Raw genomic sequence first — 12,851 nt, forward strand, 5'->3', positions numbered from 1 at the left:
CAACTTTATATACTTATATGTATTTGTTTTATACAATACCATGATTGATAGATTGAGTTGTGACTAGAGCTAGACAGACAATGGCTTAGGAGGACAACTACACACAGAGTCAGAGACAAGGCTTTTTTCCCAATACAACACAGTTACACTCAGTGCAATATGATACTCAATGTAATGCAGTATAGTAAAATAGTGTAGGCAACATTTTCTGTCTGCAAAATAGCTCTTACTCGCAAACCTGACCTACTTGACTTCTTCTGGCGCAAAGCGCCTCAACTTTCAACACGGAAAAGTTCCCAAAACAAACTTAACATTTAAAACAGACAGGGCAGAATTAATTTTTATTCTGCAGCTGGTAGAAAAGTAGTAGTAATTTGAGTTTAGGTGTAGCAAGCCAACCTTTTGGGTCTTGGTGTGTCTTTGGTCTTGGGGCGTGTTGTGTTGTCCCCTCTCTGAGGGGTGGGTTGGGTAGGTGGCCTGTTGTGTGAGGGAACAAATCCGTTAGTTTTTAGTTAGGGCGTATAGTTAGTTAGGGCGTTTACATATTAGATCACCCTCTCACCCTGGGGTCTGGAGTTAACATGGGGTTGAAGTCTGCGTGGAAATGCAAATGTTTAATTGCTAACCTGGTCACCCTTGGGTCGGCATGACATGATAATGCCTTTACTTTACTCAGTCAACATTATGTAATCATCCAATTCCAACAGCCTCTACATACGTAGCCATTTATGAATTTGTTAATTCCAGAGATAACTTGTCTTGGTACCCCTTTAATCTATTGCCGAGTGAAGGAAAAGAGAGCAGCAGGAAAGAGATGAAAGCGGAAAGAGCAAATGTAGAAGAGTAGTGGCCAGAAAGGGGAGTGGAATGTGGCCAGGCCTAGGGGATGTTACCGGTATCCGACAGCCAAAGTGCCGTCGCCATGAATCTGCTCTGGACCACTGAAGTCTTTGGTGACACTCTGGTGGACTGCATCCAGCAGCTTCTGAAGGTCTGGGCGGAGAGGCAGTAAACATTAACAACCTTATAATGACAACTTTTTGTTGGTCTCTCTGTAGCCTATAGGACTCACGTCTCACTGCTAAAAGGTTATCTTAATTTTTTAGAGACGATTCAACAAAGAAATTATTCACTATTTTAAAATAAACAAAATCATTAAGGAGAATAGTAGGCTATTTAATGAGAAAATCAAAAGTTTTCATCCACAGTGTCCCTCAGCTCAGAGTAATTGCCAGAAGGACTTGGTAGAGGATGGCACTTGCAATGCCAGTTTGTGGGTTCAATTCCCATAGGGGACCAGTATTAAAATGTATGCACTCACTACTGTAAGTCGCTCTGGATAAGAGTGTCTACTAAATAACTAAAATGTAAATGTAATGAGAGTAGAGTTTTATGAGACAAAAATGATCCCCTAGCTCCCTCTGCTGTTTAGATACAGTAATGAATTCAAAGTCAGTTCAGATGAACAGAGATGGTCGGCTACAGAACAAGATCTCTTTGAAACACTATGGTGGAATACTCACAAGTGACACACATAAAATGACATTGCACTAAATCTTCATAAAGCACTCGAATAGAATGGAGCACATTAATCAAAATACACCAACAAGAATTATGCAACTTATATTATGTGAGACAAAATTAATCACATGGTGATTAATGTGCTAGATACCTCATAGGAAAACCCCACCATAAAACATTATTATAGCCAATAATTGTAACCAATTGTTCTGGCTTTAGATTTAATATAATTTTATAATTAGCTCATAATATGAATGTTTTATCTTTTATGAAAATATTCAAATAATGAGTGCCCAAATGTTGATTCCTTTTTCATCAGAGTTTTTAAAATTAAAGAAAAGAAAGTCCCTCCCTTCACTCTAATTTTTGCATCCCAAATAACACCCCATCTCCTATATTGTGCACTACTTTTGACCAGAGCCATATGAGCACTGTTTACAAGTAGTGCACTACATAGGGAAGAGAGTGCTATTTAGGACACATACTTTTATTCTTTCATTTTTCAGGCATAAATGTGCCTTGGGGCGGGCGGAGTGAGTGAGCTCAGCTGAATATCTCTGGTGCCCAATTTCTGGATTTGAGGCATAACTCTGGATCATGGAGAAGAGCAGTTAATTGCTTCAACCTATGGGGGGGGGGGGAATATGACAACGAACTGACGATGACTCGGGCAAACAAAACTAGTCTTTCGTCAGAATGTGATAGCATAACGAAGGCTCTGATCGCTCTCGGATAGATCAGTTGACTAATTATCCTCCAGCTTTGATGCAAAGCACTCTGGGAAGCCAGAGCCGGAGAGTAGTGAGGGAGGCTTTAGCTAGCCGTCCAGCTAGCGGGCCCTTTAGTGACCCGACAACAGTGACCAGGGTAGAAAGCAGCAGTGTTGTGTTGGGCTTCATTACTGGAACAGCATGGGATGAAATCAACCCAAAGGAACCAACGCAGAGAGCGAGTGGGCCTTTCCCCCCTGGCATGCGCAATACAGACAAATCTGGAGGCTTTCTCTCTCTCACTTCTGACTCCTATACTGCATCTGAAATGGCGCTCTATTCCCTACATAGCGCACTACATTTAACAAGAGCCCAATGTGCCCAATAGAGGGATTTGGGTGCCATATCAGATGCAGTGTAAGAGTCAGAAGTGACGTGTTGTATGAGGAAAACATCCCTTCAAAACAAACATTTCACTTTGAGCCCAGGGTGTGTGTCATATCACAATCACATCAGAAGGAAGAGCTGTTCCTATGACAACGGGATCCGGGTGTTTGGGTTCTGTGCGTAGATGCGTGTGTGTGTGGGTCTTTGGGTTCCGTGCGCACGCCGCAGATGTTCCTGCAGAGTGACAGGGCTGATGGGAAACAGATAGGGCTCATTCTGGCTCCAAAAACGCAGAACCAGATGACATAGAGTAATGAGCGTGTCCCGGCACACACATCACCTCCTCTACACACACACACAGCTCCAAAGAGGAACCAGAATATAACACACAGAGAAAGATGAGGAGAGAGGTGTTTCCTACACAAAACTACCCCATTGAACCCTGCACACAGACACAACCGGCGCACACACACTACCCCTCAGGTTTCACCATATTGCACCCATTTTTACCACAGAGAACCCTCTGAATATTTCATACAAGACTCTATTTACTTACACTCTGACATGGGCAGCTCTGTCTCGGAGTCCCCTCCTGCTCCTGGTTGCTCCGCACTATCCTGGCTGGTTCCAGTGGCAGTCACTATAGCTCCAGTTAATGTAGCTCCAGTGTCTTCTATGCCAGGGCCCAGGGAGGACAGGCTGCCCAGAAGGGTAGGGGTGGTGAGAGCTGAGGAGGAGGCTACGCTCAGGGAGGACCCCTTCAACAGGTACAGACGACCAGAGGAGGAGCGGGAGGGCCTGGAGCCTGTTCTACGTGGCTGGGGGATGAGGTGAGGAGGAGATGTCAGAGGGGATTTCCACGCATAGATTTTCATAAAAGCGCACCTAGAGCCTTGCATATGCACAGGCACACAGAGACTCACGTACATACACAGACAGACAGGCATGCAGGCAAGCAGACACACACAAACACATCTCCTTGGCTGAGGAGGACAGACAGTATGAGGATTTGCAGAGGAGACAGTCACGTATCTCCCTTTCCTCTCTCCATCTCTTTTTCTCTCTCCCCTGTGCCCTTCCCTCTCTCCAGCCTGTCTATCAGTGTGTCTCTGTGTGTGTGTGTGTGTGTGTGTATGTGTGAGAGCAGGAGAGGAGAGGAGCACAAGACTTCAGCTGCAACAGTGCTTAGCTCTCCTAATGTCCTCTACTGCCACAGATACACACAGACAAGCATCCCCAAGGAGTGTGTATGTGTCTGGCTGTGTGCGTGTGTGAGTGTGCGACCAATGTCTATGTATGGGTGTGTTTGTGTGTGTGTGTTGTACGGCTTGATCTGCCTCCTCTGAAGCAGGTAATATGACTAAGTGACAACCCTTTTAAGGACGTAACCCCAGAATTAAACTCAAGAGGTGGATAGGCATAGAGAGATAAAAGAAAAGCCCAAAAACCTTTTGCAGAGACACAAACTGGTCCCATTTGGTCTCAATGGCTCTCTCTTTATTCAGGGTCTTTATGGTGGTTTTTCCTTGGCCAGGGTCCCTGGGTAACAGGAGAAAATAAGTGTTTAGCGGGGTTCTGTGTGTGGGTTGAGATATATTCATTACACTGCGACCTTCCTTGTCTCCACCACCCAGCCTTGGAGTGGGGACAAAGAGAGGCATGCACACATACACAGCCTTGGAATGGCAAGACCCTGACCATTATCCAAATTCACTAGCTTGATTTTTTTTAATCACTGCACACACACACAAGTTGTGAAGGTAGGAAACATCACCTCCACTTATCCTTTTTTTAACTAGGCAAGTCAGTTAAGAACAAATTCTTACTCTCAATGACAGCCTAGGAACAGTGGGTTAACTGCCTTGTTCATGGGTAGAACAGATTTTTTACCTTGTCAGCTCATGGATTCGATCTTGCAACCTTTACTAGTTACTAGTCCAACGCTCTAACCACAAGGGTGTGTGCTCAGACTCCACCTGTACTCCCTTGAAAGAGAATGTGCTTTTCTTTCAAAAACAAGGACATTTCAAAGTGACCCCAAACTTTTGAAAGGTAGTGTACATATCTGGCATTACTCATCTCATTTGTTTATACTGTATTCTATACTATTCTACTGTATCTTAGTAACTTAATAATGTTTACATATCTTGCATTACTCATCTCATATGTATATACTGTATTCTATACTGTTCTACGGTATCTCACTTATTGTTTACATATCTGGCATTGCTCATCTCATGTGGATATACTGTTTTCTCTACGGTATCTCATTCACTTAATAATGTTTACATATCTTGCATTACTCATCTCATATGCATATACTGTTTTCTATACTTTTCTACTGTATCTTAGTCCGTTCCGCTCTGACATCGCTCGTCCATATGTATATAGTCTTAATTCATTCCTACTTACATTTGTGTGTATGGGGCGGCAGGTAGCCTAGTGGCAGGTAGCCTAGTGGTTCGAGCTTGTAATCGAAAGGTTGCTGGATCGAATCCCTGAGCTGACTAGGTAAGAATCTGTCGTTCTGCCCCTGAACAAGGCAGTTAACCCACTGTTCCCTGGTAGGCTGTCATAGTAAATACGAATTTGTTCTTAACTCACTTACCTAGTATAAAAAATTCTTGGTTATAATTTGTTTAATATTACTGCACTGTCGGAGCTAGAAACAAACATTTCGCTACACCCGCAATAACATCTGCCAATCACGTGTATGCGACCAATAAAATGTGATTTGATTTGTTGGAAACCGCTGTAGTACTATAATAACCTTGTGATATGATTTCAGTCTCTCTCTGTAATACTTCTACTGTATAATTTCTCCCATAAAGCTTAAACTGATAGGAAATGTGATTCAGAGCAGAGTCAGTGAGGACGGAAGGGCCTCAAGGCAGTTACTTGCAATACTCCGAGGAGCGCTTTTGTGACATACTGTTTTTTGCACTCCATCCCTCTCCGCTCCCTCCTCTTTTCCCATCACTAATTCAACACTTCCAGAGTGAGATGGGTGATGATTTCCTAATACATTCTACCAAGCCCCATTGTGAGAGCAGAGCACAGAGACAGCGCTTTATACATTTCCTGAATCCATCCATTCTGCCTCTCAGTGTCTCGTCTGACACCTTAAGAAGCAGAGCATTCAAATCATTAGCATTTCAGGGTACTCATTCCCACCTCTATATTAGGAAAGAGAGACAAATATAGAGGGATTGAAAATGTGAAAAGAAGAAAAAGATGAGAGAAGATGGGAAGGCTGCAGTCAGAGCAAGATAGTGAACGATGAAAAAAAAAGTGTGAGAGGAAGAGAAAGTGCCAGAGAGAGAAAATAAGATTGAGAGAGAGGAAGAAATCTATATCCTCTGTGTATCATGATAATAGTATTGTCAGTGAAAGGAATGGAAATGGTTATGACAGTGGGTTTGAGTTATGGTTATGTAGCTTGGTGCTGTACAGCATGGCAGAGTAGGGTGGGTTTTCTACTCAATCTCTGTCTCCTCCCTTCCTGTGTTGGGTCAGTATCAGGGGAGGTATATAGTGAACCTGAGGGGACGTGGAGATGGAGGAATGCAATCTCTTCTCTCTGCTCTACCCCCCGAGGGTTTGGTTTATAGTTCATTTACCACTGTCTGTCTGCCTCAGCCCCAGGCTTCCTGTATGAACCACACTCATATCTGAGCCTCTGTTCCAATATCCTTACTAGCATAGCGCTTACTGTAGAATTAAACAATTTATTGGGCATTCTAAGTGACATGCTTCTGTCCAAAAAACATTCCTTACCCCAGGATACTTCAACTGGTGACTATCCTGGGGAAAAAGGCTCTGATGAAGGCGATTCATGCCGAAACGTAGCCGATTGTTTTCTTGTCCTGTCAATAAATCTGATGTATGCAGCAACATAGTGCTCCTTTTTCTTTATTGTCCTGGATAGTCAACAGTTGTAGTATCCTGGGGTAAGCAATGTTCTGGGCTGAAGCACGTTTGGGTATGCCTTCTTTCCATTGATATGCTACTGTAACATAGCCTGTGTCTCTACAGCCTGACGTGAACGGTGGCTCTGTGGCTGACTCAAAGTGATTGGGATATGTTACAGATGCTGTGTGTTGTGTTGGTGAACTGAAACACAGCATACTGCCCTGCTCTACTCTGGTTGGGGTCAAGAGTTAACAGTGTTGATGAGCCAATCCCTGATGATTATGTTAGTCATCATCAGGGTTGAGTAGGTTACTTTCAAAATGTAATCTGTTACAGTTACTAGTTACCTGTCCAAAATTGTAACCTGTAATGTAGTTTTTGGATTACCCAAACTCAGTAACATAATCTGATAACTTTTTTGATCACTTTCCCCTTAACTTCTATGGGCTAGGTGGGACGTTTGCGTCCCACCCTAGTCAACAGCCAGTGGAATCGCGTGGCGCGAAATACAAATACCTCAAAGATGCTATAACTTCAATTTCTCAAACATATGACTATTTTACACCATTTTAAAGACAAGACTCTCGTTAATCTAACCACATTGTCCGATTTCAAAAAGGCTTTACAGCGAAAGCAAAACATTAGATTATGTCAGGAGAGTACCCTGCCAAAAATAATCACACAGCCATTTTCAAAGCAAGCATATATGTCACAAAAACCAAAACCACAGCTAAATGCAGCACTAACCTTTGATGATCTTCATCAGATGACACTCCTAGGACATTATGTTATACAATACATGCATGTTTTGTTCAATCAAGTTCATATTTATATCAAAAAACAGCTTTTTACATTAGCATGTGTCACGTCCTGGCCAGTATAAGGGTTAATTGTTATTGTAGTTTGGTCAGGACGTGGCAGAGGGTATTTGTTTTATGTGGTCCGGGGTGGTGTTTTGGTAAAAGGATGTTTGATTTAGTATTTCCGGGTTTTTGGTTTATGGTCTATGTTTATGTATTTCTATGTGTAGTCTAGTAAGTGTGTTTCTATGTAGAGTTAATTGGGGTGGACTTCCAATTGAAGGCAGCTGTGTGGTGTTGCCTTTGATTGGAAGTCCTATATTAGTTGGGTGTGTTTGTCTGTGTGTTTGTGGGAGATTGTTTTGTGTTTAGCCTTGTGCCTTGCCAGACTGGCTGTATATCGTTCATTCACTTGTTTTGTTATTTTGGTGTTCATTTTGGGAAGTTAATAAACGTCAAGATGAGCTTACACATACCTGCTGCGTTTTGGTCCTCCATTACCGACGAAAACCGTGACAGCATGTGATGTTCAGAACTAGCATACCCACTGAAAACTTCCGGTGAATTTACTAAATTACTCACGATAAACGTTGACAAAATACAGAAATTATTTTAAGAATTATAGATACAGAACTCCTTTATGCAAACGCTATGTCAAATTTTAAAATAGCTTTTCGCCGAAAGCACATTTTGCAATATTCTGAGTACATAGCTCGGCCATCACAGGCTAGCTAATTTGACACCCACCAAGTTTGGGGCTCACTAAACTCAGAATTACTATTAGAAACATTGGATTACCTTTGCTGTTCTTTGTCAGAATGCACTCCCAGGACTTCTACTTCAACAACAAATGTTGTTTTGGTTCCAAATAATCCATAGTTATATCCAAATACCTCCGTTTTGTTCGTGCGTTCAGGTCACTATACGATTTTGTGACAAAAAATGTCAAAATATTCCATTACTGTACTTAGAAGCATGTCAAACGCTGTTTAAAATCAATTTTTATGCTATTTTCCTCGTAAAATAGCGATAATATTCCAACCGGGCAACGTTGTATTCATTCAAAGGCTGAAAGAAAAAAAATGGAGAAGTCTCGTGAACGCGCATCTCAGTCTCACTGTCCCCAGGCTGACCACTTAAACTCTGCTGCTGTACTTTGCCCAGAGACAGACACCCCATTCCACTTTCTGGCGGCTTTAGAGAGCCAATGGAAGCCTTAGAAAGTGTCACGTTACAGCACAGATGCTGTATTTTCGATAGAGATGCAACAGAAGGACAACAAATTGTCAGACAGGGCACTTCCTGTATGGAATCTTCTCAGGTTTTGGCCTGCCATATGAGTTCTGTTATACTCACAGACACCATTCAAACAGTTTTAGAAACTTTAGGGTGTTTTCTATCCAAATCTACTAATTATATGCATATTCTCGTTTCTGGGCAAGAGTAGTAACCAGTTTAAATCGGGTACGTTTTTTATCCGGCCCTGAAAATACTGCTCCCTAGCCCCAACAGGGGCATCTGAAGAAGACAAAAAGTATCCATCAAATGCATTTGGTGTGTCATCATAGTGGTCTCTAACTTCTGGTCAGACTCGCTCAGGTGGAACAAACTTAAACTTGTGCTTTTTTTACATGTTGAATTAAATGCCATTGAGAAAACAGATGTGTCATAATGTATTTTTTCACAAACATCCTTTCTGAATTTAAAAGTAAGCCAATCTAGTTTTTCAAAAGTATCTGTAATCTGATTACAATATTTTTGCTGGAAACGTAACTGATTAGTCACAGTTTTATGGGTAATCAGACTACATGTGATCAGTTACTCCCCAACCCTGGTCAAGACTGTGATTCAGTCCTGGCCTCTGCCCAATCACTATGTAGCAACAACACAATAGCTAACCCAACCCAAGCTGCCTGGGGTCCATAAAATTACTTCTGACCTGTGACCAGTGACTTACTTGAGATCCCAGCAGGACGTGACTGGTCCAGCTCTCCCAGTCCTGTCCAGAGTCAGGGCCTCCAGCAACCAGTTCAGACAGCACAGCTGGCGGAAAATGGGCCCTCTAAAAGAACAAGAACAATACTTATAGTGCATGCAGAAGTCCTGAGAGGGAAGGTTATTATAGTTTTTCGTTTTTATTTTCCTTTTCTATTTCTATTAGTTTTTCAATTTGTCATTTGAAATTCAGTTTAGTTTCAGTTAGTTTTCAGACCTGATTTGCTAGTTTTATGTCACGCCCTGATCTGTTTCACCTGTCCTTGTGCTTGTCTCCACCCCCCTCCAGGTGTCGCCCATCTTCACCACTTATCCCCTGTGTATTTATACCTGTGTTCTCTGTTTGTCTGTTGCCAGTTCATCTTGTTTGTTCAAGTGAACCAGCGGTTTGTCTCAGCTCCTGCTTTTCCCCAGTATCTCTTTTTCCTCATCCTCCTGGTTTTGACCCTTGCCTGTCCTGACTCTGAGCCTGCCTGCCGTCCTGTGTCTTTGCCCCTACTCTGGATTACTGACATGGGCCTGCCTGCCGTCCTGTACCTTGGCCCCACTATTCTGGATTATCGACCCCTGCCTGCCTTGACCTGTCGTTTGCCTGCCCCTGTTACAATAAACAATGTTACTTCAACAGTCTGCACTTGGGTCTTACCTGAGACCTGATAGTTTTACTGAGTTTTAGTTTCATAAACTATTCACATTTTGTTTTTATATTACACTACATGGCCAAAAGTATGTGGACACCTGCTCATCGAACTTCTCATTCCAAATTCATGGGCATTAATATGGTATTGGTCCCCCCTTTCCTGCTATAACAGCCCACACTTTTCTGGGAAGGCTTTCCGCTAGATGTTGGAACATTTCTGCGGGGACTTGCTTCTATTCAGCCACAACAGCATTAGTGAGGTCGGGCGCTGATGTTGGGTGATTAGGCCTGGCTCACAGTCGGCGTTCCAATTCATCCTAAAGGTGTTAGATGGGGTTGAGGTCAGGGCTCTGTGCAAGGCAGTCAAGTTCTTCCACACCAATCTCAACAAACTATTTCTGTATTGACCTCACTTTGTGCAAGGGGGCATTGTCATGCTGAAACAGGAAAGGGCATTCCCAAAACTGTTGCCACAAAGTTGGAAGCACAGAATTGTCTACAATGTCAAGATTTCCTTCACTGGAACTAAGGGGCCTAGCCAGAACCATGAAAAATAGCCCCAGACCATAATTCCTCCTCCACCAAACTTTACAGTTGGCACTATGCATTCAGGCGGGTAGCTTTTCCCTGGCATCCGCCAAACCCAGATTCGTGGTGGCGAGCTTTACGCCACTCCAGCCGACGCTTGGCATTGCGCATAGTGATCGTAGGCCTGGGTGAGGCTGCTCGACCATGAAAACCCATTTCATGAAGCTCCAGCCAACAGTTCTTGTGCTGACATTGCTTCCAGAGGCAGTTTGGAACTCGGTAGCGAGTGTCCAACCGAGAACAGACGGTTTTTACGCGCTACAGCACTCGGCGGTCCCATTCTGTGAGCTTGTGTGGCCTACCACTTCGCAACTGAGCCATTGTTGGCTTAGACGTTGTCACTGCACAATAACAGTGTAACGTTCTTCGTCGTCTGATAATGAGAAATCATTGTCAGAGAAAGTGGACCAATACGCAGCAGGGTTATGTGTACTCATCTTGTTTTTATTATGGGACAAGAAGGAGAACCAAAATAAACACATACACAACGACTATTCACAGGCTGGTAAGGCACAAGGATATACACAGAACAATCTCCCACAAAGCACTCAACAAACACATACCTATATATAGGACTCTCAATCAGAGACAACTAGAAAACACCTGCCTCCAACCCCAATTAACAAAACATAGAAATACAAAAGACTAGACAGAACATAGAAATACACTAACATAGAACAGTGCCCAAAAAACCCCGGAATACATAAATCAAATACCCTACTAAACAAACCACCACCCCGAACCACATACAACAAATACCCTCTGCCACGTCCTGACCAAACTACAATAACAAATAACCCCTATTACTGGTCAGGACGTGACAAACAGCACTTACAGCTGACCGGGGAAGCTCTAGCAGGGCAGAAATTTGATGAACTGACTTGTTGGAATGGTGGCATCCTATGATGGTGCCACATTGAAAGTTACTGAGCTCTCCAGTAGGGGCCATTCTACTGCCAATATTTGTCTATGAAGATTGCATGGTAGCAACGGGTGTGGCTGAAATAGCCAAATCCACTAATGTGATGGGGTGTCCAAATACATTTGCTGCGTATTGGTCCACTTTCTCTGACAATGATTTCTCATTATCAGACGACGAAGAACGTTACATTTGGACATGTAGTGTATTTAGTTTCAGTTTTAGTGTTACAGATATAAAGTATGGTGGCCTTAGGTTAGGCTAGCAACCTACTGGATTTCGTCCCTTAGCTAGTGATAGCTAGTGATAGTGATGCACAAGCTAGGCCCATTTGAAACAAAGCCATCCCCTGGCAACTTTTTACCTGCCAGATAAAATCCTATTAAAGTTTTGGCCCAAAAATGTTGGGGGACAATATTGTTTGGGAAATGTTAGGGGAAGAACGTTAAGGGAGAAACGTTGGGGGAACATTATGGGAGGAATGTTAGGGGAACGTTAGCGGTGGAAACGTTAGGGGAACACAAGGGGTAACGGAAGGGGGGAACGTTAGGGAGGAATGTTAGGGGAGGAATGTGAGGGGTATGTTGGGAAGGAACGTTAAGGGTGGAACGTTAGGGGAGGAGTGTTAAGGGAATGGGAAATGTTAAAACAACGTTAGGGGGGGGGACATTAGGGGAATGGGGAATGTTAAAACAATGTTAGGGGAACGTTAGAGGAGGAACCTAGTGGATTTGTTCCCTTAGCTTGGTGATAGTGATGCATAAACTAGGACCAATTTGAAACAAAGCCATCTCCTTGAAGCATTTACCCGCCAGATTCAGAAGCTTGCATCCCCCATTAAAAAAGCTTGAGAACTCCTTTGAAAACCCCATCCGATTTTTCCCCAAAATTTTGTAAAACAAATTGACATAATTCATGATGTTTTTTTTTTATTTATAATTCGTTTTGTAGTCAAAGATAAAACTTTCAGTATAGTTTTCGTTTTTCAAATTCAGTTTCCTTATTTTAATTCAGTTTACTAAATCCTTTTTTCATGATTAGTTTTCATTTTAGTTTCCATTTTAATTTACTATAATAACCTTGCTCAGAGCCAGAGTTGGAGTCAATTCCATTTCAATTCAAGAAGTACACATTTCTCTTCAATGCTTTTCAATTAAATACATTTGGAATTGGAATTGGGTTGAATTTCTGAATTAATTGGAATTGAAATGCTCATTGTTAGATTAAGGTCACTACAATATTAATTACAGCTCTTTATTGTCACCTGCTCTTATGTACACTACCGGTCAAAGGTTTGGAAACACCTACTCATTCAATGGTTTTTCTTTATTTTTACTATTTTCAACATTGTAGAATAATAGTGAAGACATCAAAACTAT

The 12,851-nt window shown here is 42.5% G+C and overlaps 1 protein-coding gene across 1 annotated transcript in view; it reads right to left on the minus strand.

Moving 5' to 3' along the window:
* The window catches only part of LOC106584907 (coiled-coil domain-containing protein 60), a 55,129-nt gene that overhangs the window by 13,691 nt on the left and 28,587 nt on the right, over nucleotides 1–12,851 (minus strand). The window contains exons 5-9 of the mRNA XM_014170572.3: nucleotides 9,288–9,392; nucleotides 4,067–4,157; nucleotides 3,175–3,436; nucleotides 894–993; nucleotides 400–477 (exon numbers count right to left, since the gene is read on the minus strand). Coding sequence (XP_014026047.2) covers nucleotides 400–477; nucleotides 894–993; nucleotides 3,175–3,436; nucleotides 4,067–4,157; nucleotides 9,288–9,392 — 636 coding nt within the window. The remainder of the gene's footprint in view (nucleotides 1–399; nucleotides 478–893; nucleotides 994–3,174; nucleotides 3,437–4,066; nucleotides 4,158–9,287; nucleotides 9,393–12,851) is intronic.

This window comes from Salmo salar, chromosome 24 (assembly GCF_965601325.2).
Source record: "Salmo salar chromosome 24, fSalSal1, whole genome shotgun sequence".
NCBI lineage: Eukaryota > Metazoa > Chordata > Actinopteri > Salmoniformes > Salmonidae > Salmo > Salmo salar.